This window comes from Triturus cristatus, chromosome 4_1, assembly GCF_964204655.1.
Source record: "Triturus cristatus chromosome 4_1, aTriCri1.1, whole genome shotgun sequence".
Classification (NCBI taxonomy): Eukaryota; Metazoa; Chordata; class Amphibia; order Caudata; family Salamandridae; genus Triturus; species Triturus cristatus.
This window is the reverse complement of record NC_140585.1, coordinates 1,125,488,690-1,125,515,272: the sequence shown is the minus strand read 5'-3', so window position 1 is coordinate 1,125,515,272 and position 26,583 is coordinate 1,125,488,690. Positions and strand designations below refer to the sequence as shown.

The 26,583-nt window shown below is 43.9% G+C and overlaps 1 protein-coding gene across 1 annotated transcript in view; it reads left to right on the top strand.

Annotated features, from left to right (window-relative positions):
• Positions 1-26,583, top strand: part of LOC146856132 (uncharacterized) — a 376,777-nt gene that overhangs the window by 181,586 nt on the left and 168,608 nt on the right. The window contains exons 20-23 of the mRNA XM_085651211.1: positions 15,068-15,222; positions 15,331-15,483; positions 15,832-15,884; positions 19,716-19,877. Coding sequence (XP_085507337.1) covers positions 15,068-15,222; positions 15,331-15,483; positions 15,832-15,884; positions 19,716-19,877 — 523 coding nt within the window. The remainder of the gene's footprint in view (positions 1-15,067; positions 15,223-15,330; positions 15,484-15,831; positions 15,885-19,715; positions 19,878-26,583) is intronic.

Sequence of the window (26,583 nt, the reverse complement as noted above, 5' to 3'; positions counted from 1 at the left end):
CTGCCCAACTACTTTTGCTGGCTTGTAATTTCTGAGATACATCTGGCAGTAGTCCTTTGACGTAGTTCTGCACAAATAAGTGGTGTCCGGTTGCGGTGGACATGTCTTGTCCACTGTAATCGGAGAACACCGTTTCAAATCTGGCGAAATACTCTGAGACATCCTCTTGTGGTTTCTGGCGGCACGCGGTTACTATGGACCAGTCTATCTTTTTCTCTGGGATCAGCGTTTTCACTTTCTGCACTATTTTGTCAGGGAGGTCCAATATTGCTTTAACCGGTTTTTGACCAGGGTTCCGCTGTTTATCTAATGTGTTTAGTTGTTCCCAGGTATGACCAAGCAGTTCGGTATGGTCTATTTTCCTGATCTGTTTCCACACATCTGCTGGCAAACATAACCCGAAGAACAAGTCTATGTCGGCAAGTGTCATTTTTGTTGATCCCAGAGCGGTACCTAGCTCGTTGTAAAAGGCGGTGGTTTTTTTTCGTAAATCCGGTAAAGATTTACAGAACGTCAAAATGTCCTGTCTGTCCCATGGCTGATACACCCAATTGTAGACCACCCTTCCTCTAGCGTCTTGGGGGAGCGACCCTTGACCTCAGGGTAGGTCGCTCCCCCTCCTCTGCAGCGCCACCAGTGCTCACCTGCCTTTGCCTGCTGCCTTGCTACCTTGTCCGCTGCTCTCTCCGTATTGCAGTTGTTTTTCCTTGTCTGCCTGCTGACCCCTCTTCCTCCGTGTATCCCGTGTGAGTGCCCAAAGCGCCGTTACTGTTATTGCTATTGCTGCCTGGTAACCCTTCTTCCTCCGTGTATCCCGTGTGAGTGCCCAAAGCGCCGTTACTGTTATTGTTATTGCTGCCTGGTGACCCCTCTTCCTCCGTGTACCCTGTGTGAGTGCCCCCAGAGCGCCTCTTCTTTTGCCTTGTTTTTCCGCTTTTTCGCCTGTTTTTTCGTCCTTTCTGGGCCTCGTCGTTTTCTGGCCTTGCCGCCTGTTTTTCCCGCCGCTTCTCCCTAGCCCCGCCTACCCTCCCACCACCCGCCTCCCAGCTGACCCCTCCTCCCCGGCTACCCATATATGGCGGCCGCTGCGAGGCAGAGGTAGCGACCCTTGACCTCAGGGTAGGTCGCTCCCCCTCCTCTGCAGCGCCACCAGTGCTCACCTGCCTTTGCCTGCTGCCTTGCTACCTTGTCCGCTGCTCTCTCCGTATTGCCGTTGTTGCTCCTTGTCTGCCTGCTGACCCCTCTTCCTCCGTGTATCCCGTGTGAGTGCCCAAAGCGCCGTTACTGTTATTGCTATTGCTGCCTGGTAACCCTTCTTCCTCCGTGTATCCCGTGGGAGTGCCCAAAGCGCCGTTACTGTTATTGTTATTGCTGCCTGGTGACCCCTCTTCCTCCGTGTACCCTGTGTGAGTGCCCCCAGAGCGCCTCTTCTTTTGCCTTGTTTTTCCACTTTTTCGCCTGTTTTTTCGTCCTTTCTGGGCCTCGTCGTATTCTGGTCTTGCCGCCTGGTTTTCCCATCGCTTCTCCCTAGCCCCGCCTACCCACCCGCCTCCCAGCTGACCCCTCCTCCCCGGCTACCCATATATGGCGGCCGCTGCGAGGCCGCGCAGCGGACGTGCGCAGTGGTCGCACCGCTGGCGCGCCAAAGGCGCGCCTAAGGCAAGCCAGTCTGCGCCCATCCGCGCCTGGACCGCGCACAGCGCCACAACCCCTGGCCCCCACGACCTCCACCCCCCCGCCTGACCTACGACACCGCCACCCTCACCGCCCTCAACCCCGGCCGCACGCCGGGCTGCTGCCGCGCCACCCCGAAGCGGAAACACGGACCCTTCACCTGCCGCAACTGCCGTTTCACCTGCCTACAAACACACATCGCACCCAACAAGAACGACTCCCCCGGAAACAACCTCGACTGCATCCTGATCAACATCCGATCCGTCCACAGGCACGCCATTGAGCTATGGAACCTCATCGACTCAACAAACCCGGACATCGCCTTCCTCACCGAGACCTGGATGAACCCCTCCTCGGCACCCGACATCGCCATAGCCATCCCCGACGGCTACAAAATCATCAGGAAAGATCGCACCAACCGCACCGGAGGAGGCATCGCCATCGCCCACAAGAGCTCCATCCGCATCTCGACCTACTCCGATGACTCACTCCCCGACGCCGAACACCTCCACTTCTCAATCCACAGCGATCCCAAGACCACCCTCAGAGGCTCCCTCATATACAGACCACCAGGACCACGCATAAAATTCAGCGAAGACATCGCAGACTTCGTCAGCCCACACGCACTCCAGTCCACAGACTACATCCTCCTAGGGGACCTCAACTTTCACCTGGAGAACCACACCGACAACAACACCACCACCCTACTGGACAACCTAGCCAAACCTCGGACTCAAACAACTGGTCAACACACCTACCCACCTCGCCGGACACACGCTCGACCCCATCTTCTCCTCCAGCAAACACATCTCCTTCAACCACACCACCAAACTCTCCTGGACAGACCACAGCTGTGTCCACTTCAGCTTCAAGAAAACCAACGTACACCACCACGCCCAGCAACCACCAAGAAGACAATGGAATCGAATCACCACCGAACAACTCACAGCAACCCTCTCTCAAAACCCACCCACCAGCACTACAGACCCCAACGAAGCCGCCAACAACCTCACGAGCTGGATCTCAGACTGCGCCAACCTCCTGGCCCCCCTGAAGACCCAAACAAACAAACACAGCCACAAGAAAAACTCCTGGTTCACCCCCACCCTCAAGGACTCCAAAAAAGAATGCCGCACCCTCGAGAAGACCTGGCGCCTCAACCAGACCGACGAGAACATGTCTGCTCTCAAGAACGCCACCCGCAAACACCACCAACTCCTCCGCGCCGCACGAAAATCAGCGTTCCAGAACAGACTAGACAACAACGCCCACAACAGCAAGGAACTATTTGGCATCGTCAAAGAGCTCTCCAACCCCGACGCTGAAAACAACTCCATCCCCCCCTCACAGGACCTCTGCGACTCCCTCGCAGCTTTCTTCCACCACAAGATCACCGACATCTACAACAGCTTCACCACAACCAACACGAACCCACCACCGGAACCCGCCAACGACAACACCACCATCGACACCTGGAACCCAACCACCACCGAGGAAACCACCCGCATCATGAACTCCATCCACTCAGGATCACCATCCGACCCCTGCCCGCACCACATTTTCAACAAAGCCGACAACATCATCGCACCCCACCTCCGAGACGTCATCAACACATCTTTCACCACCGCCACCTTCCCGGAGAACTGGAAACACGCCGAACTCAACGCCCTCCTAAAGAAACCAACAGCAGACCCCACCGAACTCAAAAACTTCCGGCCCATCTCTCTCCTACCGTTCCCCGCCAAAGTGATTGAGAAAATCATCAACGCTCAACTCACCACCGCCCTGGAAGCCAACGATTCACTCGACCCCTCACAGTTCGGCTTCAGAGCTAACCACAGCACCGAGACCGCCCTCATCGCAGCCACGGACGACATCAGATCTCTGACCGACAAAGGAGAGACCGTGGCCCTCATACTCCTGGACCTCTCCGCAGCCTTCGACACGGTCTGTCACCATACCCTGATACGTCGCCTCAGCAACACAGGCATCAGAGGCAAGGCCTTGGATTGGATCATCTCCTTCCTCTCCGGAAGAACTCAGAGAGTCCGCCTCCCCCCCTTCAGATTCACAGCTACGGAGATCATCTGCGACGTCCCCCAAGGATCCTCCCTCAGCCCCACCCTCTTCAACATCTACATGACCCCCCTGGCGAACATCGCATGAAAACATGGACTCAACCTCATATCCTACGCCGACGACACCCAGCTCATCCTATCCCTCACCAACAACCCCACCGCAGCAAGAACCAGACTACACGAAGGCATGAAGGAAGTGGCGAACTGGATGACAGACAGCCGGCTCAAACTAAACTCAGAGAAGACGGAGGTCCTCATCCTCGGCCCTACACCCACCGCCTGGGACGACTCCTGGTGGCCCCCCGCCCTAGGCAGCACTCCCCAACCCACCGACCACGCACGCAACCTCGGCTTCATCCTGGACTCATCCCTCTCCATGACCAGACAGGTCAACTCGGTGACCTCTGCATGCTTCAACACCCTCCGCATGCTCCGCAAGATCTTCTGCTGGATCCCCACTGACACCAGGAAGACCGTCACCCACGTCCTCGTCACCAGCCGCTTGGACTACGGAAACACTCTGTACGCCGGCATCACCACCAAACTGCAGAGAAAACTTCAACGAATCCAGAACGCGGCCGCACGACTCATCCTGAACATACTTCGCCACCACCACATCTCCGGACACCTGATGAAACTCCACTGGCTTCCAGTCAACAAGAGGATCACCTTCAGACTCCTCATCCACGCACACAAAGCCCTGCACAATCTCGGACCAAAACTCATCAACAACCGAGTCTCCTTCTACACTCCTCCTCGCACCCTATGCTCAACCGGACAAGCCCTGGCTGTCGTACCTCGCATCCGCAAAACCACCGCCGGAGGCAAGTCCTTCTCCTACCTAGCAGCGAAGACCTGGAAATCTCTTCCCAGCCACCTTCGCGCCACACAGGACCACCTCTCCTTCAGAAGGCAGCTCAAGACCTGGCTCTTCGAGCACTGACCCCCCCCCCCCCCTCCCCAGCGCCTTGAGACCCTCACGGGTGAGTAGCGTGCTTTATAAATGCAAATGATTGATTGATTGATCGTCATGAGTCCCTTGTCCTCTAGGAGGTACCCAATAAGGGGCAGCTTCTTTTATCGGCATCATACTATCTGGTTTTTCCACCGGGGGTCCTGCTATCTTAGATGTCCTGTCCTTATCTATCCGTCCTTGTTCCACAAGGTGGCGGAATACTTCCAGTGTGGATGAAAAGAGTTCTGTAACATCGTTGTTGCCTTCATCTCCGGTGTCTACTTTCCTATAGAGAGCTACTAGTTGCTCGGGGCCTACATCTTGGTATTTCTCTTCATATGCAGTAAGAGTGTGGTAACAGAGACATACAATAAAGTATCGTTTGTGATTTTCAACATAGGAGTTGCATATGCTAGTTACATAATCTTCTGTCTCCTTCCTATCTATGAGGGATTTAACTATTTTATCAATGCCTGCTCGCTCATTTGTACTTAATCGCGGGACCCTGGGCGCTCATTTTTCTTTTGATCTTACCTCTACTACTGTATCCTTTGATGAGGCATTTGGTGCGGGTGACTCGGTGGGAGCAGAGGCGGTGGAGACTGAGGCGATCGTGCCACCTCCGGCTATACTTTGGGGGTCCTGGCGTTGTACTACGTGATGAGTAGGGGCGTAAGGGGCTGGCATGTATATGATTGGGGGACCTAACAATAAATCATCATCTACCCTTTGTTTTGCCGGTTACTCGGGGTAAAGATTTGAGGGCATTCTAACAGGGCATTGATATTTTTTATTCCTGTTCCTTGTTATCGATTTCTTTTTCTTTTAGTTTTTCTTCTAACTTTTTACAGACTTGGTAAGCTGATTTTCGTGTTTCTTTATCTTGTCTAGCTTCAACTCTTTTCTTTCTTTGAACTGCCTCTTTTCGCCATAAACCAAAACTGTCAAACATGGCTGGTCTAGTTTTCTTTTTGTGGAGAGCTAATTCTAACGTTTCTATTTTAGCGGGATCGAAAGATCCCGTCAGTGGCCACTGATTTACCCGGTCCTTCCTAGCGTATTTATGCCATAGTTTTCTATAAGCTACGGTGGCTAATCCATACTTTACGTACATGTCCTTGTTAGGGGTGCCTTCCGGTGGCACCGGCTGACTGACCTCTAACAAACGGTCCGGTCCAAAACAATTACAAACAAACAATCTAGAGAAAACAGGCATGACGTATGTATCGGTCAAAATGAATATCTCAATTAATTTAGACAAAAAGTCTGCACTACCTGCCCTTCGCTGTCTGCAAAGAGAGAGAATATTCCTATTCTTCGTTGTTTGCAAGCAGGGAATGTCTCAAATAACTCAATAAAAAAGGAATACTAGTATTTCAATCAAACTATTCAATCAATCAATCAATCAATTTAAGTTGTTTTTTCACGACCTTACCCAGCCGTATGGACAGTTCTTCGTCTTCCCCTTCCAGCCCCTGGTTGTCCTCTCACTCCAACAATCAATGCGGCGTTCCTCTAAGGTCCCAGTCAGGACCGCAGGTCACTCGAGAGAGGTCCGTTCGGAACCGGTGAAGTTCAGTCGATCGGCAGCCAGACGAGGGTCTTCTCAGGCAGGTATACCCCAATCGTTTAGTCGTTCACTCCGTCGTTAGGACCTCTCTACCGGACCCACAAGTCACTGATGGGCCCTTACGTTTGGGTGCCAATTTGTGAAAGGCAGCGAGTCTTCTAAGACCCTCAATGCTGCCTGGTGCAGGGTTCCACCTCTAATTCACGTTGGGTTCGCTATCAAAATAATGAGGCAAGCGCTGGAAACTGGAAGACAAGAAAAAGGTTTATTTCTCATGAGGAGATCACGTCAACTGCAGACACCGGGATGTCTGAGGGAGGTGTTCTGCAGTTAACTCCTTTGGCTCTTCCTTTTATAGAGGTTTGACACAATGCATTTGTTTCATCAACATGGTTACACAAGCTTGGAGTCCTCGCCCCGGGCAGGTTGTCACACAAGCCCAACAGTAATTCTCTTCCCACCCAGGTCAAACAGACAATCTTATCTTGCAGCTGGACCTTGCTTCAGGGTCTAAAACATGTGAGACCGGCCAGATGTAACTGTCCGTTCTGTTGATAAAAACCGGTCCCGTTGTTGGTAAAAACAAGTCTTGCTGTTTACAGTGCAATAAATCATGTTGCAAGAGTCTTTTTGGTGTTTGGAACCTGTTTGTGTAACTAGGTGCAGTGAGGTGTAGAGCGTCCAAAGGTTTGCCTGTAAACAGAGATGAGAGGAAAAACGAGTTTGTGGCAGCTAGTGGCGCTGAGGTTTGTTGTGGCAATAGAGTTTATAGCCCCCAGCACACATACCAGGTCGGTCAGAGGGATGCTAGTAAGGGCAGGGTGAAACAAAGGTGACCAACAGAGTACAAAATGGCTGTTATAGATTAAAATGACTGTAGCTTATGTGCACATAGAAATTTCCACCAGACAATATGGCGCAGGCAATGTTCACGATTGTCGTTTTGCTTTTAACAGTAGTTTCCCATATTATGAGCCCCATTCATTGCCCATCCACCCACGTATTTAATTTCCTAAGAAGTATTGCAATTCCTGATTGAAATTTAATCCGTCTTCAACTGCCCTCAGGCGCATTATCCATTTGGCTTCATGCCTGCGCAGTTTCAGTTCCCGGTCACCGCCCCTAGGATCTCTAGTAACATGTTCGATACCAAAGAAAGTAAACATTTTGTTGCTTCCTTGTTTCTCACAATTATTAACATGTTCCGCAATTGGATATCTCACATCATTTTGCTTTATAGCTCTCCAATTTTCACTTATCCTAACTTTCAAGGGTCTTATTGTACTACCCACGTAAATTCTGTTACATTTGCAAGAAATAACATTAACAATGAATTTCGTGTTACAATTGATGTTAGTCAGTATTGTGTACATTTGGTCAGGACTGACACTGAATTCCCTGGTTTTATCTTGTGCCCATTTGCACATTCCACAATTCCCACATTTGTAGAATCCTTTTAACAACAGGTTTAGCCATTGTTCATTTCGTATCGATGCTGGGTAACTCGGGCTAAGCATGGATCCTAATGTCCTGCCTCTCCAGTAGGTCACCTGTGGTGTAGATATGATGCATCCCTCTAGACTTCTGTCTGCTCTTAAAATATCCCAACGTTTACGAAGATTTTTTCGTAGAACATGACTCAGTTGTGTGTAATCCGTTACCAATTTTACATGTGTATTAGATCTTTGTTTTGTACGATTCACTCTGTGTTTTGTCACGTGTAGTTCCTATCGTTTTTCTTTGGCTCTTAAAACAACTTGTCATAAGGGGACAGTCCCGCTGCGACGAAACGCATTTGCAAATGGCTAAAAGAGAATAAAGAACACAAAGAGGAACAAGGTCCAGGAGACTCTCCAAGCTATGGGGAGTCAGAGCATGTCTGGAGCAACCAGGGAAGCCCAAGAAAAATTAAAGTCACCCTTGCCAGGACACACAGGCCAACGGACCAGGAATCGCGAAGGGAACTCGAGCGGAATCACAAAGCACCAACCCACAGAGCACTCGTGGAGTGGAGGCCGGAGATCTTCGGTGGAAATACTGCTCGGGACTACACGGAGTCCAAAGCACAGCCTCAGGGATCGCCAAAAAGCATATGCTGCTGCAAAAGTACACGTGCACAGGGGTTCGGGTTGCACAGTCCCCACGAGGGATACTGCTCTCAGGATTGCTGAGAGAGCAGATCGACCTCAGAGACGCTCGGGAGCCCACCTCCTGTGTTGCAGAAATCTTCGTAGTCCTCAGGAGCTCGGGAGATGCAAACCGGTCAGATGCGTTTAGGTGCTTGCTGCTGCAGGGGAGTAACTCCTTTACTCCAAGGGAGATTCTTCTGTCGTCCAGCGAAGTGTAGACTGTCAAAGTACTTGTTTTCTGCTTGCAGAGTTTAGTCCAGGTAAAATCCAAAGTCCTGTAATCAAGTTTCCCACTTTATTGCCAAGGAAGGGGTTGGACTGACTCTGGGGACCCTCCTAGGGGAGGGGCAGGACAGAGGGGTGTCTACACCCATGTCCTTTGTCCAGTTTCGCACCAGAGCTGGAGCAAATGGCTCCTGCAACTGGTTTGAGCCAGACTATTAATGGGGACACCAAATTTGCCCCCATTGCAGACTTTCTGGCACTCTAAGAGTGCACCCACCCAGCCCCAATACATTAAAGCCTGTCTGGGAGGTGGTCACACCTCCCTGTGACAGGAAACCTATTGTCAGGCCTTCATCTGCTCAAGCTTGGCTCAGCAGCAGGAGGGCAGACTCGTGGCTGGCAGCATCCATTTTGTGATGCCCAGGTCGAGAAAGCTGGTACCGGGTATACCGGTGTTTCACATTAGCCCCACTAGGAGGGTGGAATCATACCTCCCCCGCCAGTAACTGGCAGAGAGGTATGATTCCAAGGTGTTTGACACGAAACACGACATGTTTCTAAGCAGCCGTTTTAAAGTTGGCATTTACCGCAAGGTTATAATACACTTAAATATATATGGTTGGCTGCGTCACTGACAACTCCGGAAAATAGGTTCCGAAGGCTTCCGAGGGGCCCTACTCATGCAGGGCCACCCTCTCACATAAAACCCAGCACCCTGCCTTCAAGATTGTTAAAGCCTGCCATAGGGGTGACTGATAGGTTTATATGTGTAGTGATTTAGAATAAATATAGGGATCCTGTATCTAAGTAAGGGGTGCATGCACCACCTTACACAGGCTGCAGTAGCTGCAGGGTTGGCACAATATATGCTTCAGCCCCTGGGAGGCCTCTGGGGTACCTATGCCCTGGGTACATGGTGTTCCATATACTAGGGACTGATAAGGGTACCACAGAATCCAATTTGGAGTGTACCTAAAGTACATGCACATCCAATTTAGGGAGAAAGCTTGGGGTCGTGAAGAGCAGGATCCCAGCCAAAAACCAGCAAAACACCAGTAAAAAAGTGGGGGTAACCATGCAGTCAGACCCTACCTTCCTACAAGCATATGCAGGTAAGTATTTACTTTTCTTAACTCATATGCATATGTTAATTTATGTATCGTAAATACTTACCTACATGTACTCACCTTTATGGTAGTTATGTAATCGATATTCTAGGCATGATATTTATGTAGTACGAGATTTAAAAATTGATATTCTGGTGGTACATTGTTTATTTTATTAATATATCTTAATTAACACCGATAGTACTTGAGTCATTTAGTATACAAAAACAAATCTTGATTGTGTGATCCTGCACCACCAGTGTTTTGAATCCTTATTGTGACATAGATGTACAACAAATGGTTATCAGCATTGTATAATTCTTATTACAATTAACCATGATGATCCGTATCAGAATACTCCCACTGTCTAGGCACAAAATATTCTCTTCCATTGCCGCTGGAGAAAGGTCAATCCCCATTACAATGTCCACAGCTCAAGTTTTCCTGGTTCCTTAAGGCGGCTATCTCAGTACAGCACATTTCAAACTGACCTGAGAGGAAAATTGAATTATGGAGGTCTTCATCAGCACTAGGGTCCCTAGTAAGCATTTTTGGAATAAACCTTTCTTCAAGGCAACTCACCTACGAGTCCTGATTCCAACTCAACAATTTGGCGACGATCTAAGGAAGCACTTATTCATCGAACCTACTACTTGGATTTTCACTCGTTTTTTTTACTTCAAAGCTGTCCACGCTAAATTTAGATTATCCGAATATTCTATCTCGTTTGAAGTTATGTTTTTTGTTCCCGTTTCTAACTACTCCTTTCTACTTGATTGGAAGTTTTTTTATTTACACGAGCTACAAGTGGTCATTTTGGATATTCATTGTGGTCATTTTGGATATTCATTTTGGTGAAACTGAAGCAGTGCGCGACAGAGAGGGAATTCATGCTGAGGGTATTCCTTGAACTGTTGCGTAGGTGCGGAGCCATAACAGTGTAAGCATTTGTCCTTTGGGAGGTGCCGAGCACTCGCCGCTTGCAAGCATCTGTGTACATGTTATGTTTTAAAACATAACCAACGCTTCACTCACCGGACTTGTAGCAGAATCTTCAGCCTCGTTCCGAAGTAGACTCCTCGGAAGGAACGTTCCTTCTTCTTGTTCCTGTGATGCAGCTGTACTTGTGACGTGTGTTCCGTCTCAACGTACTACGTAACACGTAAAACTACAATCATCCGGCATTTTTTTTTTCTGTGAGATTTCAGTTCGTCAGTTTCATCTCCTGCTGTTCTTCATTTCCTTTGGAAGTGTCGAAAGTTTAATACAATACTAAGGTACTATTTAATAATTTATTTTCATTTTTCTCCTTCTACAATAGGTTTGTCGTTCTCCAAAAAACTTGTTTTTTGGGGGGTTTCAAGAAATCATCGGACTTCTCAACTTAATGCAACTTCCTCTACCACCGCAAACACTCAATCTATTATCCGGTTGAGTTCGCATTCTGACTCTCCGTGTGGTGCAAACGTGTGAACGTGATTTCACCGAGTTTTCAGTTCAGCATTAAGAAAACTTTTTCGCCATCTAGTGGCTTAATTCAGTATTTTCTTTTGTGGTCACATTCAGTATTCCATTACAGGATCTCTCTTCTTGTGAAAAGTTGTATTTTTTTTTCTTCATTGTTTTGTATTATCACATTTCTAAGTATCCTCATTGCAGCATAAGCAGATTAGTTGTAACCAATTACATGAACCTTATTTAGTGACATATAGGTGTGAGTGAAAGTCAGATTTCTTTTCTTTCCTTTTAAATTTCTTCTTATTTTCTTTCCTTTCTTTTCTCTTTCTCTAATTTCTCAGTATGTGTGCGCATGGTTATACCCTTGCTCCTCCACAAGCCTATTACATTACATTGAAACATTGAAACGTTAGATGCTAATGGTAAAATGAAACCACATGAAAAAAAGGCATTTTCTTACATTCCTTAGGTCCTGAGGGACTTAAAGCGTTTAACCAATTACCCAGAACCGAAGTTAGTGGTGATGGAAATGTTTTTTAAAAAGCTATTTCTGATTTCAAACGCTACTGTTCACCTAAAGTGTGTATTGGGATTTCTAGGTACACATTTTTTTAAAGGAAACCGCTTACTGATGAATCCGTTGACAGTTATGTTTCCGCTCTTAAAACTTTGTCTTTAGATTGCAAGTTTGGTATTTTACAAGAAGAGTTCGTTAGAGATCAAGTAGTAATGCATTCTAATAATTCTACGATTCAAGAAAGGTTATGGGTCAATGGTGATTCTGATCTTGAAAATATACTAGCCATCGTAAGGAAATCTGAAATGTCATCTAGAAGCGCCAAACAGGTTAAGGGCCAAGAGAACAAGACCTAAAAAAAAATAAAACCACCAGTTCTTTCAAGGGCAAAAGTGAAGACCAAAAAGACAATTTGAAGTGTTACAGATGTTTTAGTAAAACTCACCTTGCTAACTATAAATTCTGTCCAGCCATTAAGCAGAAATGTTCAAATTGCGGCGTAGTTGGTCATTTCTCAAAAGCTTGCAACAAAAAGAACGTTAACAACAAAGTCAAGTGTATAGATCAAACTGATGATAGTGATGGTGAAGAACTTAATTCTGATTGCGGTGATGCAAGTTCCTATGTTCTCAACATTAAGGATCCTGAACATCCTATTCTGAACATTGACAAATCAGTTATTAAAAAGAAACCTGTTTGTGATATGGTTACTGGCGGGGTTAACACCAAAATGTATGCAGATTCAGGGTTACCTTACTGTATTGTGAAAGAGACTGTTTGGAATTCACAATTTGTACCAAAATTAGGTAATGAGTTAGAATTACCGGACATCAGCCCAGAGGGCTATTCTGGTGAAAGAATTTATATTCTGGGATACAGAACTCTAATTTTTAGATTCAAGAACCGTGAGTGTACTGCCACACTATGTGTGTCAAAAAAAGGTCCTTCAGTTTTAAGCTGGTATGATCAAAGGTAAATTAGATATTATTCTCAACCCAAATAGCCCTAATCCAGTAATGGCTATTGATGAGTCTAACCGTCTTAGTGAACACTTAATACACAAATTTCCCAGTGCTTTTAGGACTGATATAGGTAAATTAATTGGCTTTAAACATGAGATTCGTTTAAAAAAAGACTTGTGTCCAAAAATTCACAAGGCACGTAACATTCCCTTAGCTGTGCGCGAAGAGGTTAAAAATGAACTTGATTCTCTAGTAAAAGATGGCATAATTGAGAAGATTGAATCTTCAGAATGGATTTCACCCATTGTCGTTGCCAAATGCGCCAATTGGAAAATTAGATTATGCATCGACTTACGCCATTTAAACAACAACATTTTCATTGATCAATTTCCTTTACCACGTATTTCAGAAATGTTGACCAGTGTTGGGGGGGCTAAATTGTTTTCAACTATCGATTTATCTGCAACTTATCACCAGATTGAGTTACATGAAAATAGCAAAGATTACACTGCATTCATTACCCCTTTCGGGTGTTTCAGGTATAATAGAATGCCTTTCGGTCTAGCTTCTGCTGCAGCTATTTTCCAACGTGTGATGCAGGACATTCTAAAGAATTGCAATAACGCTATTTGTTTCCAAGACGACATTCTTGTTTTTGGAAGTGATTCCTAGGTTCACTTATCGGCATTGGAGAACGTACTTAAGGTTCTTTCTGATCACGGTTTGACTATAAAGCATTCCAAATGTAGATTTGGAGTGAAATCTGTGACTTATCTTGGTCACGAACTGTGTGAAGAGGGAATCAAACCCAAAAATGACTTAGTTGAGGCTATTCAATCTGCTCCTCATCCAAAATCTAAAGACGATGTCAGGTCCTTTTTGGGTCTTACTGAATTTTATTCAAAATATGTGCCGAACTTCTCTTGTCGTACATTCAACATAAGACAAAAAATCAAAAACAAAAACAAGTTTTTGTGGTCTAAGAATTGTGAAACTGAATTTATGGACGTCAAAAAAGCCATCTGTTCTGCTACTGCACTTTCAAGTTTTGACCCGTCACGGTCTTGCATTATTACCACAGATGCTAGCTCAAGAGGTTTAGGAGCAGTTTTGGCACAGAAGTCCAATACTGGTAGGGAATGCATCCTTGCTCATGCATCGAGAGCACTCACCTCCAGAGGAGAAATACTCCACTATAGAGAGAGAAACTTTAGCTTGCGTATGGGCACTTTAGCACTTCAGGGTGTTTGTGTGGGGAAAGGAATGTTTAATTAGAAGTGACCATAAACCTTTAGTACGCCTTTTAACCACTGAAGGCATGTTGAAAGCTTCTGCACGTATAGCACGCATGTCCATGCGTCTCCAGGATTTTATTTATACCATTGTTTACGTACCTGGTAAAGAAAATGTAACTGCTGATTTTCTGTCAAGGATGCCCTTACCACTCAAAGAAAGTACCTACAATGAGTGGGATGATTTTCATATTGCTTTAGTGCATGATGAGGATTCCTTGCCAATTGACCGTAATGTTTGGTTTAAAGAATTTGGCAATGACCCTGTATTAAAAAATGTAGAAAAGTACATTTTAAATGGATGGCCTAATAAAAAAAACATCAGTGCTGACCTTAGGTGTTTTGGGGAAATAAGAGATGAACTTTCATTGATTGATGGTGTACTTAAAAGAAGTGATCGAGCCATTCCTCCATGTAAGTTACGACATGATATCATTTCACATGGTCACGAGGGTCACTGTGGCATTGTTAGAACCAAACAAAAGGTAAAAAATAATTTTTGGTTGCCTGGCATGGATATCTTCATCGAACGTATCGTTAGAAACTGCATCACATGTGCTAATGCAGACAAGACACTAGTTACCCTTAAACCTAATCTTGGTGACCATACCATTCCGGACTATCCGTGGCATACCATTGCCATGGATATTATGGGTCCAGTTGGTCCAAATTCTAAATATGTTCTTGCAACCATTGATATTTTTTCAAAATGGCCAGTTATCAAAGTTGTAGCAAAAGTGGACACTGATTCTGTTCTATCCTTTCTGGATGAAACTTTCACTGAGGAGGGGTTACCTATATGCCTTATTACTGATAATGGGGTTCAGTTCCTTTCTAACAAGGCAAAAGCGTATTTTAAAAGAGTGGGAATAATTCATTGTATCACTTCTCTGTACAATCCTAGTGGCAATGGTGTTATTGAGAGATTCAATAGAGTCCTCAAAAGTGCTGTTCAAGTTACGGGTATTGAAAATGATAAATGGGAGTATGGATGTACAGAACCTCCACTAATGTCATGACAGGTTACTCCCTGTTCGAAATTATGAGAGGTGGACTTCCAAGGACCAAATGCAACCCTGCATGGTTAGCTCCTTCTACCAGGTCTAATCTAGATTTGGAAACTGTAAAGAAAAATCTCATCCTAAATCATGCTATTAATAAAGAACGATATGATAAGAAAAGAGGGTCTGTACATAATCCTATTGTCAATGTAGGGATGCTTGTTAAAGTAAGAAAACCTTGGAAAGTCAAAAAAGGTGAGAGCCAATTTATGGGTCCTTTTGAAATAAAAGAAGTACTTAAGCATTCAGTCAGACTCGCCAACAATAAAGTTTGGAATTTAAGCAGAATTGCTGTTCTCAAAGGTGATAAAAGTGTTTATCTCAATTCTGAATGTGAACCGAAGTCCTTTGACAGTTTTGATGAAGTAGATCTTGTAGATTGTCCCACTCGTAATACTGAATTAGTCAATGTTTCGAATGATACCGATTACACTGTAGACTCTGGAAAACGCCAACGTAAAAAACCAGGTTGGATGTTTGATTTTGTTTCATTTATCCATAACAAATTTGTTTATTAGATATTGTTCTTTTAAAAAAAAAAAATTTAAGGGGGGAAGATGTGTTATATGTGTTATACATGTTATACTTACCTTTCTACTGTTGTCCTCATGCTTGCATGCACGAGCTCATCTATGTGTTATTGTACAAACTCTTGGTTCGTGGCACGATCAGTGTGTTCTAGATTAAAAACACTTGATCGGTCCCATGAATCAAGAGGGGACAGTTGCGTGGAGCCAGCCGGAGCTTGACCTGTAACCGGCAGTGCTTTTTTTGTTTTTGTTTTGGAATAAACCTTTCTTCAAGGCAACTCATCTACGAGTCCTGATTCCAACTCAACAAGGACTATGGTTGTTAAGGTAAATACATCACACGTGCAGCAAGTCCATTTCCAGATGTTTATTCAGTAATAGCAAATAGGATCACCAGTCCAACAGCAGCTCAGTCTCCAACTGACCCAACAATCCCTAGCATCCCACCAGCCCCAGTACAGCAGATTGTTATGTCACTGGTAACCACTAGAATGTAATGGTTGCCCAGCGACTTGGCCAAGGGTAAGGGTTGCATGAGCCAGGCACTGGGCTGAAGGACCATGAGTACAAACCACAACAATGGTGTTCCATATAGTCATGTTAGGAGGCAGGTAAAATAATTCAGTGGTGTTCCTCTGATGAGAGTGTTTCAAAAAGTAATTTATAGTTATCTTTTCAGATATTTTGTCTTTTACTTATTTAAAGGCAAGAGAATTGTGTATCGAACACCAAAGTGAGGAGTTTTGTTGGCTGTTGTACACTTACAAGTACACACACTGTTCAAATTATTTTATTAATATGTTGGCATGATAGTCCATCATGAATTGGTGATTAAATACTCTTCCATTTTCTGGCCTGCCTCTTGTTTCCTATCTGCCCAGTGTCCTTGAATTTCGAGATTACACGGGAAACCTCTACAAAATATTTGTTGCTCTCCTACCAGAGCATAGGCCTCTGCTCAACCCGAGTGCACCCTAAAGTGTCCACCACATACAGTGGAAATGCCTCCAGAATTGGGAGTTCACTCTCTAACAACCTATCAAAGGCCCTGTCATTTTGCCAATTCTGAAATGGAATTAAAATATTCTTACTAGACTCTAGCATAACCGGGCATAATCACCTAGGTCTTTGGCATATTCTTTTCTGCACTATTTTCTCTAAATGTCCATCTATATAATCTGAACACTGCACTCTCCAGACCTCTTCATGCTCACTTTGCTACAGCATATCTCCCTTCTCCTACATGGTTTGTAGACAACTATACATTCCCCAGTGCCTCATGTTATCAGACCCGTTTAATGTTTATGTCTTGCATATCTCCTTAGATGTTATAGGATCTCTACAGCGTCTGTACTTTCCACCCTAACTATATGTAATATGCATGTAAAATGCGAGGTGCTGTGAACCCCCTCCCCCATGCTGGGTTGAGGATCCCTGTACCCGAAATACATAAGTAAAAACATAAAGCAAGACCCTGTTCACAGATTAAACAATAGTGTTGAGGTTCTATATAATTTTAATTCCAACAGTCCAAATATCGCTGGTCAATCTTAAAACCCCTGGTGTATTCAATATGTAACATCATCATCATGACAGATGCACAAATGGGGATAATCCTGGTAGCAATCCTGAAAGTTTTACATCAAAAAAAGATTTATGTTCAGAAAAATCCATCAATGATCATTTAACTCTGTTGTAGAGATGAATGCTTGCTGCCTCCTTATCCATATCAAGGAAGAATTAGCTATCTTGGGGACCACCAGCAGTAAAGAGTGCTTCCTTTTCCTTAGTAATGAGACGTGCGACAGCAGTATTAGATTTGCAACGGACAACTGTGGAAGTCAATACCAACATACTAAGAGAGGCTTTACAGTCAAGACAAATTTTGTCAGATCTATTGCTTCATTTAATGAAGCTGTAACTGATACCGTTTTGGGCACCTGGTTGTTGTAACGGAATAAAAGGTCCGTATTCAGGATGGTATCTTCATGTAGTTTATTAGGTAAACAATAAATGAAGTAAGGTACAATGAACGAAACCCCAACAGGAGCAGCCTGCTTGCTGCTCAGCCCTACTCTCAACTGACATTCATGCGCGCATACAACACTCTATGACATCATACACTCATGCTAACATTCTACACCATACACTGGCTGAGCAGCAAGCTGGAAGCAGATACCACACATCTTCCCCCTTTAATAAAAACACAAAATTGAAATGCAAGAATAAGCATAATAGCGACATTACAGGGAAGAAGCAAGAAGTCTGAATGTCAATAAACATAAGTAACTAAATGAGAAATATAGCAAATATAATGATAGAGGTTTCTGCAATAACACAATAGAATTAATATGCAGACTAATGCTGAGAAGATAAACACTAAAATAAGGAAGCAAAAAGGGAATGCAAACCTCGACAAGGAATAACAGGAATAATCCAAATAACACACACCCATCTTCTCCCTTTAATAGAACGACAAAGAAAACATGTGTAGGAAGCGCAAAAGAAGAGGAAAAGTAGGAAATGTCACAAGCTAAAAAGAACTAACAAAATACGGAAGGACAACAAAACCGTAGCAATAGAAATGAAACACACATAACAAAAGGAATTGACGCTCCAAATCACCACCTAACATACTAGTTGGCCATACCAGAATGAAGATGGCAAGAAGAAACAGCAAAAGAAAACAGACAGTGCACGTCAAAGACAAGAAAAACACTCTCAAATGAATAAGAGATGTGTAAGGAAAGCTCATTTGGAATTTAGAAAATACACATGAGAATAGTACAATAGTAAAGCCTTACAATGTAAAATCAACGTACAGGTACCATGTAAGATGAAAATACAGAGTGACACAGATTCCAAGAACAAGAATATATAGATAAGATACCAGAATTAACAAACCTAAGCTATTACAACACAATTACATACACATATATATGCCCTAAAGAAAGGCACAGTAAGGAAATGCAACGTAAAGTAATGTAACACTAATGTATGAAGAAACAATGTGAATGACAATCACGAAGGATAAGGAACATGAAAAATAAGGTAACATCTTGGATAACCTAGTAAGTGACCTGACGAATCACGAAACAGGAATCACGAAGGATAAGGCACATGTAAGATAAAGTGACACCTTAGATAACATTGTAAGTGACCTGACGAGTCACGAAACAAGGCAAGGTAACATATCATAAAGGATAGCAGTGTTGGTGACCTGGCAAGTCACGTAGCATAGAATGTAACATATTATGATACCAAAAACTGGTGACCTGACAAGTCACGTAACATAAGAGCAAAATCCCTCTTAGATCACAATAAGAAATTCCCTATGGAATTTTTTAAACCTATAAACGTTGCAATAACACTATGATAAAAACCTCTAGATTCTCTCTAAGAATTGAGAAGTATACAGCCAGAAGGCTATTCAAAACAAAAGCGCTAAACCCTGGAAATACTGGTCTAAGAATGACTGTAAAGTAAGGATATACCGCCATTAAGTTATTAAACAGATGCTCTAAAACCTGCAAATACTGGCCCTCTCAAGTACTGTAACAACATGTAAAATAAATACTAACAATAGTTAACAAAAATGTCAGCGAAAATTGCGAGAACACGGGAAATGCATGTTGTCAAAATGGTTCATAACAGAAATGAAAAGCATTTTAAACTTTAAACATTGTTCCAGTAAAATAATAAAATAAAACAAATAAAGTGGTCACCGTAGTCATTGTAGAGTGGATCTGATGCATTATACAGAATGGAACACTACCTTGCGTCGGGTATGAACAACGGATTTGGAAGAAAATGCACCTCACATGGTGTACACTGCAATTAACATGCAAATACGAGGACTTTTCATTTTCCAAAAAGGTGCAGTGGTGCTAGATGACCGCTAGATGGCACTGCTTCGTGACCAATTAAACTGCAATGCTGTACCAACGATGCCATGACGTCGAAAACAAAATTTCCCTTTCATTTCTTCTTTTTCTCTTTGGATCCAACCAATTGGCAAGAAGATTGAAAGTACATAAAAATGCCAATTACATGCTGGAAACACCCCACCATTGGCAGCCAGCAAGGAACTGGATTTGCTTGTCGAGGAGGTGAAGACAAACGACGAGCTTGTCAACCGTTTGAAAACATGGTTGGCAGCCGAGACAACCGGAACACCGCCCTTGCCAGCCGCAAGATGGCGGCACGCTTGGTGACGCCGTGCCGGGTGGCTCCCGGCATCACCGTGGTTCCAACCGTCACCAAGTGGAAGGAAGAATGGCAGCACACGTCGATGAGGCATCGCAAGAGCACGGGACACAGGTAAGGCTGCACGCGCTGTGTTGGTCTTCGGCTCGTGTCAATTTCAAAATGTAGGGCAGCAGTTTAACCGCCGTTTCAGGCGCACACAGAGGGATATATGTAAAACGCCCAAAGTACTCAGAATTAGTGTCACGAAGCCTATGTCACCGCAAATTTGAAGGTGAAGGCGCAGACTCCAGTTGCTAGCACCGCAATATAGGACAGGTAGAACAGACACGGTGGTACATGGTTTTTCTCCACAGAAATGTGCTCCCAGGACGCTCGAAAGTAGAAAAGCAGAAAGGCTGGGGACCACTAAGCAGCAAAGCACAAGTAGAAAGCACCGTAGTACTTGACGCTCTTCCTCACACAAAAGGTGATAGTATTTCAAAGCAGATTACAGCAGGCAGGCAGTAAACCGGTACACTCGAACTGTAGGCAGATGCCGCAGGAACAGGAACAGCAGAGTTACAAGCAGAATGAGCAGATAGACAGACACACTTGATTCATCAGAGCAATCACAAGGTGGCAGAATGGTGCTCCAAGGCAGAAGTAAAGGCAGTAGTTACAGGTTCCAAGAGCATAAATAAGAGAAACACTCTCACGAACGTTACATTAATTAGATACCAAGCGGATTGAAGCAGAGACTGGCACCTAGGTATTAAGGGCGACCGGTGGGAGGTCACTGTTGGGGTTCGTAAGATGGTGCCAGTAAGCTTTAAAGTTCATATGTAGTCACAAGATCATACCTTGGAGTTGCTTCATTTTTCAAAATTCAGACATCCTTAAGGAAACACATGTAGGTTCTTCAGATCGTCGTCAGTGTTGTAACGGAATAAAAGGTCCGTATTCAGGATGGTATCTTCATGTAGTTTATTAGGTAAACAATAAATGACCCCAACAGGAGCTGCCTGCTTGCTGCTCAGCCCTACTCTCAACTGACATTCATGCATGCATACAACACTCTATGACATCATACACTCATGCTAACATTCTACACCATACACTGGCTGAGCAGCAAGCTGGAAGCAGATACCACACTGGTCTAAGCCCTTTTCATATCCACCAGTGAACAGGCAGTTTGCCAGATGCCAGAGGCTGGTGCCAAGAGGCCCTGCTTCTGTGACGCATCGTCGTACAGCAGAGAGTTTGGTGGCTCAAGCTTACACCAGTAAGGTGAATCCAATCTTTCCGTCAGACTCTTCTTGTCAAAACATATTGAGACCTTTGGGAAACTATGTTTTCCTTGGCTTGTCTAGTCATCTGGTTAGTCAATGCTCGCTGTTACTGGGGAGATATACCCATGCTTTATGAGACATGGTAGATGAGATCTTGCCAGCAGTCCCTGAGGACTTTCGGACTAATTTGGCTCCAACCATCCAGGACAGTCAGGACACTACAAAGTACATTATCCACTCTGGACTGGAGATGGCCATCTGCTTCGCAGCGCAGTTAGTGCTGGTGGCATGCTTGGATGAGATCCACTGTCTTCTCTAGGAATGTGCAAGCCTCAATAACGGACATGCATTTTGATTAGTCTCACCTGTTAATGAAAAAAAGCCAATTCAGCATTGAAGCATTTTAAAGAAAGCCAGGCCACTGCACATTTACTACACTCTTTTACCCCTGCGAGGCAGTATACTCAGCTGTTTTACCCCTTTCAAGGCTACTCCAGAGGTTTGGCATGCCAACCATGCAAAGATCCACCACCACAACAGGTACTCCAATCCTTTTGGGTTGTGGACGGGAATCAAGCAGGCAACATCCAGGCCACTAGGGGCAGCGAACTTCTTAGTCTCCCATCCCCTGGCATCAGCTTCTAAGCCTCTTTAGTTTATCCTTAGCGGCACACAACCACTCTGTGAGAGCATTTCCTCCAAGGGTGTCAAAATATAATATCCGTCGGGTGGGTGCTCCAAATTGTCCAATTGGGTTATGCCCTACCATTCCTTTTCAAGCCATCTTATATTCCATCAATGTTTCGGAGCAGACTACAAAAGACAGACCCCTCTCCCTGCCCCACTCAGATCTGACGGGGTAACAGATACGTCAGTTCTGAGATTGAGAGGTCGTCTGGAAGATGTGGAGATCAGAGGTCTCTGGTCTCTGGTCTCTGGTCTCCGGCGGACAGCCATCTCAAAACCCCCATCTACTGGAGTTACTGACCACTTGCCTGACACTGAAGGCCTTCCTATCGCCCATCAAAGGGAGTCTAGTTCAAGTTCTCATGGACAACACCCGCACCATGTGGTACTGAAACAAGCAGGGCAGGTCAGGGCCATGGAGGATGCACTTCAACTCTAGAGGCGGCTAGAGTGCCAGGGTATTTCTTGTGAACCAGCTGGCAGGATCTTTGCATGTAGTGGTGGACGAGATCAGCCAGCGGTGCCTGGTGGATCACTAGTGGCAGTTACACCGTGAGGTGGCACGGGGCATCTTTCAGCAATAGGGAGAACAGTGGCTAGATCAATTAGCCATCGCTGAGAACGTGCAATGTTAAAACGTTTGCGTGCTGTCTGTCAGAGACTGTTGTGTTGTACTTCGCATTTATCTTTTGTTAATATAACATGTTTTATCTTCTTCCACTCAATACTGTATTATTTGTTATTCTTCCTTTTGTTACCATGGCTAAGAGGGTTGAGGTAATTGTGTTTTATGTAGTAGCCACGTCATTGATGACACTTGGAATCTAAGTGTCATCAATGGTCAGTTGGGGAAGCTGCATCTTACCGTGTGGATGTGGTGGCCTCTTTACCTGGAATCTTAATAAACAACTTATTCTTCGAATCCATTTGTTGTATGATTAATACACAACAGAGACGTATTTCCAATTGAATGGAGCACAGGACTTCTGTACGTCTTTCTGCTGGTGACTCAATTCAAGGATGCTAAATTGTTTTTACACTGTTCAAATAGTTCAATATTTCCTTACCTCAATAAGTTGCTTATTATTCTACAGTCTTTATCTGTATAAAAAGGGACTTCTTCTATAGCTGAGGAGAAAACTGGATTTTACATGACTAGAGCATTCGGAGAGGGAAAGGAGGTGAGACCTTTCTGCACCGTAACTAGTACCAGATTTCTAATACTGTTTTTGATGGGGTTGGCCGCATGGTATTTAAATTGTGCTGCTTTTGGTCCAGCCATTTAAATCCTACTGCCTTATCCAGGTAGCGCAATTATTTTCACGTTCTCTCCCTGACCATTTGAAACACAATTTAAGTGTGTTTTTTAAAAATAGCTCACTAGGTTCAGGCAAGCCAAACCCTCTGTCTCTCCATCGACAACTTTGGTGAAATTTGAGGTTTCTCTCCCTCATATGAATTCAATCAGTCTCTTTTGTAGCATGCTTATGTCAGTTTCGGAAATGGTTATTGGAAGAGATTGAAAGTAGTATACTACCCTGGGGAGGATGTTAATTTTAATGATGTTCATATCCCCTAGCCACAAGACATTTGAAGGACTCCAATGTCTAAAGTGTGTTAATAAATGGATGAATTGCCAGATGACACCTCTCCAGGCTGATAGCTATTCTTAGGCTGGAACTGGCTTTTGGGTCTTCCCCAGCTAATTGTCCCAACTATGTAGGGGTGGCGGGAATCTGTAATTATGCAATGTCTCCTGGTTCAGAGCAAGCATTAAAGGGAGAAACACTTGACAATCATAATGACCACCTGCTTTAGTAGCTCATCAGCAGAAACAAACACTATGTGTTTCTGTGCATATTGGCCTAGAAATAATATTTTATTTTCTTGAGCACTGGCTGTACAGCTATCTGTAATGACAATAGTAATGACCCCTTATGTACCACTCAATATAAGCAGAATCGTTTTCTACACTTGGTACACGTTTTAGGATTCAAACACAGCTTTTTGCAATGGGAACATAAGCACTGAGCTACGTTGTCCACTTCTAACATGACCTGTACATTACATAGGGATGTCTGCAGTAAACACATTAACTTGCTGAGCAATTGTATACAAATCTGTGACCTTCAGGTTGCACACAATGTTCGGCGGCAGGCCACTGAGTTGGTTTTTGAGGATTCAAACTGGGTGACCAGAGATTACAGAGAGATACCCTTAGTAAGCACATTAACAATCAGAATGATCTTTCTTGTATAGTACAGAAATGTTTGCTGGCTACATATAGTGGTGTGCAGAAGATGCCTTAACACCTAAAGTATCTGGCCAAAAATATGTTATTATAAATTGCACCCTTATTTAATTTTTACAAAATCAAGTAGGTTCGTCACATATAAAACCACACACAATGTTACTCACTAGCTACTGAGAAGTCTCGATTTGAAATGTATAACACAAAATGGATAAAAAAAGCTCATTTTAAACGTCGTCCATGTTTGAGTGTGCGTGTGTACATGGGTGCAAGAATTCAATGTTGATAGTATATGTGGCTAGACAACTGCAGCAAATACTTCAAGGTTTAAGAAGATACCTTTATGGAATGCAATCAATCAGTCTTGTAGAAAGATTCTTGCTGAGTTAGTAATAATAATCACATCCTTAAGATTCAGCCATCAACCTTTTTTAAAAGCAGCATCCACTAGATTCTATGGTGGCGATTTCAAGAACTAATAAACTAAGCAGGTGTTGGACTTGACCCACTCTGCAGGGTCACCCCCAAACCTTTTGCTTTCACACTTCCTATTTTTCTGAACTCATTTTTGTTGGCTTTAGGACTCTGTGCACTATACCAATGTTAGCCAGTGCTAAAGTGCTTGTGCTCACTCCCTAAACTATGGTAGGGCTGGCTTACACATGGATGGCATATTTAGTTTGCTTATAAATCCATAGAAGAGTGGTATACCATTTACCCAGGAGTGGTAAATTAAATTCTACCAATGGGCCTGCAGCACTTATTGTGCCACCTATTGTAGCCCCACATGTCCTAGGCCACCTGCTGTTGTACCCTGTATGCAGTTATAAACTGCCACTTCAACCTGGCAGTATACACCACTTGCCAGGTCTAAAACTCCCTTTTTATTACATTTAAATCACCCCTACAGTAGACCTTAAATATCCCTTAAGGCAGGGTGCATTGTAATTCAAAAGTTGGAAATGTACTTTTAAGTTTTACATATCCTGGTAGCGAAAAGCTCCTAAACTTGTTTTTCACTACTGTGAGGCCTACTTCTCCCACAGGATGCCATGTGGTTGCCTTATTACATTTAATAAGTGCTGACTTAATTGGGAGCAAGTACAGAATTCATGTTTGGTGTCTACGAAATTGTAATTTAAAATCCTCTTTAATGGTAAAATTGAGTTTAAGTCACAATTTAAAAAATGCCACTTTTCTAAAGTTCTTTCTAAACTGATAGGTAGTCACCACACAGACTCAACCCACTACAGCTCTGCAAACGTTCAATTAAAAAAATTCAACAGTCCGAAACCACATTTTAAACAATTTGATCCATTGTAATCCATGTCTATTCCAACAATTCCTCAATGTTATTACAAAGATAGTGTCATTCCACACTTTTAATGCTACTGTTTCGGACTGTTGAATTTTTGAAATTGAACACTTGCAGAGCTACCCTGCATGTTTGCTGTTTGAACATCGCTGGATAGGATTGGCAGATAAAACAAATTGAAAGCAATCTAGTCCCCTTCCTTAATAGCTATCAAGTAATCTATACAGGAAACATGGAAATCTTCAGAAAATGTATCAGTCTGGAAGTATCAGCCACGAAGGTCCAAAGGGAAGACCATGTGGTGAGCTTGCTATATTATTAAAGTCAAAGGTGGGACTAATAAATTACCAAGTCACTAAGCTTTCCAGATATTTAATGGCTGCTTGAGTGCTCCTTAACTCTTATGTGCAGCTATGTGTGATCTATTTTTACATTCCCGCCACAATGGCTAAAGAGAGGAAAGTACTAGTTGCACTACTGAACCAGTTAAAATCCTTGATTTATTTAAATAAAAAGCATAGTGCTCCTAACTGGTGATCTAGTGATTTTAACAACACTCTGCTACAAAATGGAGAAGTGGAAGGTGAAGTCCCCCTTGATCAGACCTTCAGAGTTCCTGAAGCAGTGTTCAGGAAAATTAGTACGAAATGGACAGCAAAATGGATTGTCTCCACGCTTTTCGATGGGGGGCTACGATATCTCAATGGGAGATTTGTTAAGGATCAACCTGCCCAAGCAACCTTCAGCATGAGGGGGCAAAAATCAATAATTGACTACTCATGTATATATTTGACCAACTTTCAGAAGATAAAAGACTTTCAAATTATAACAAGGCCATAAAGCGATCATAAACCTTTGCACATTACATTCACCAACAGCATTGAGGTGTTCAGTGGGGAGAAAAAACGTGATGGCGATCATTTAATAGTAAAGTCAGGGAATAGGATTGTTTGGTACTGATTAAACGGCTACAAAATGTATAGCTGCAACCTTTTCACATGATCTTTATGGACAAAATACAGATGTCGACTGGCATGTTAGAATTGGATATCCAGAAGTGTACAAGGCTACTTACCGATATATTTGATCAACTGGCATCCAAAATGCAAAGGAGATCAAGCTCAGGAAAGCAGCTAAGACCATATTGCGTTAAAATTCTCAAAATAAAAAAAGCTGTGAGAAGACAACTAATGCAACTTTATAAGATGCAGCAAGCCTGTATAATTGCCAGGCTGCAAGACAGCTGAAAAAAGTGATGACAAGCACAGTTTATACTATCAAAGAAAGCATCAGGAA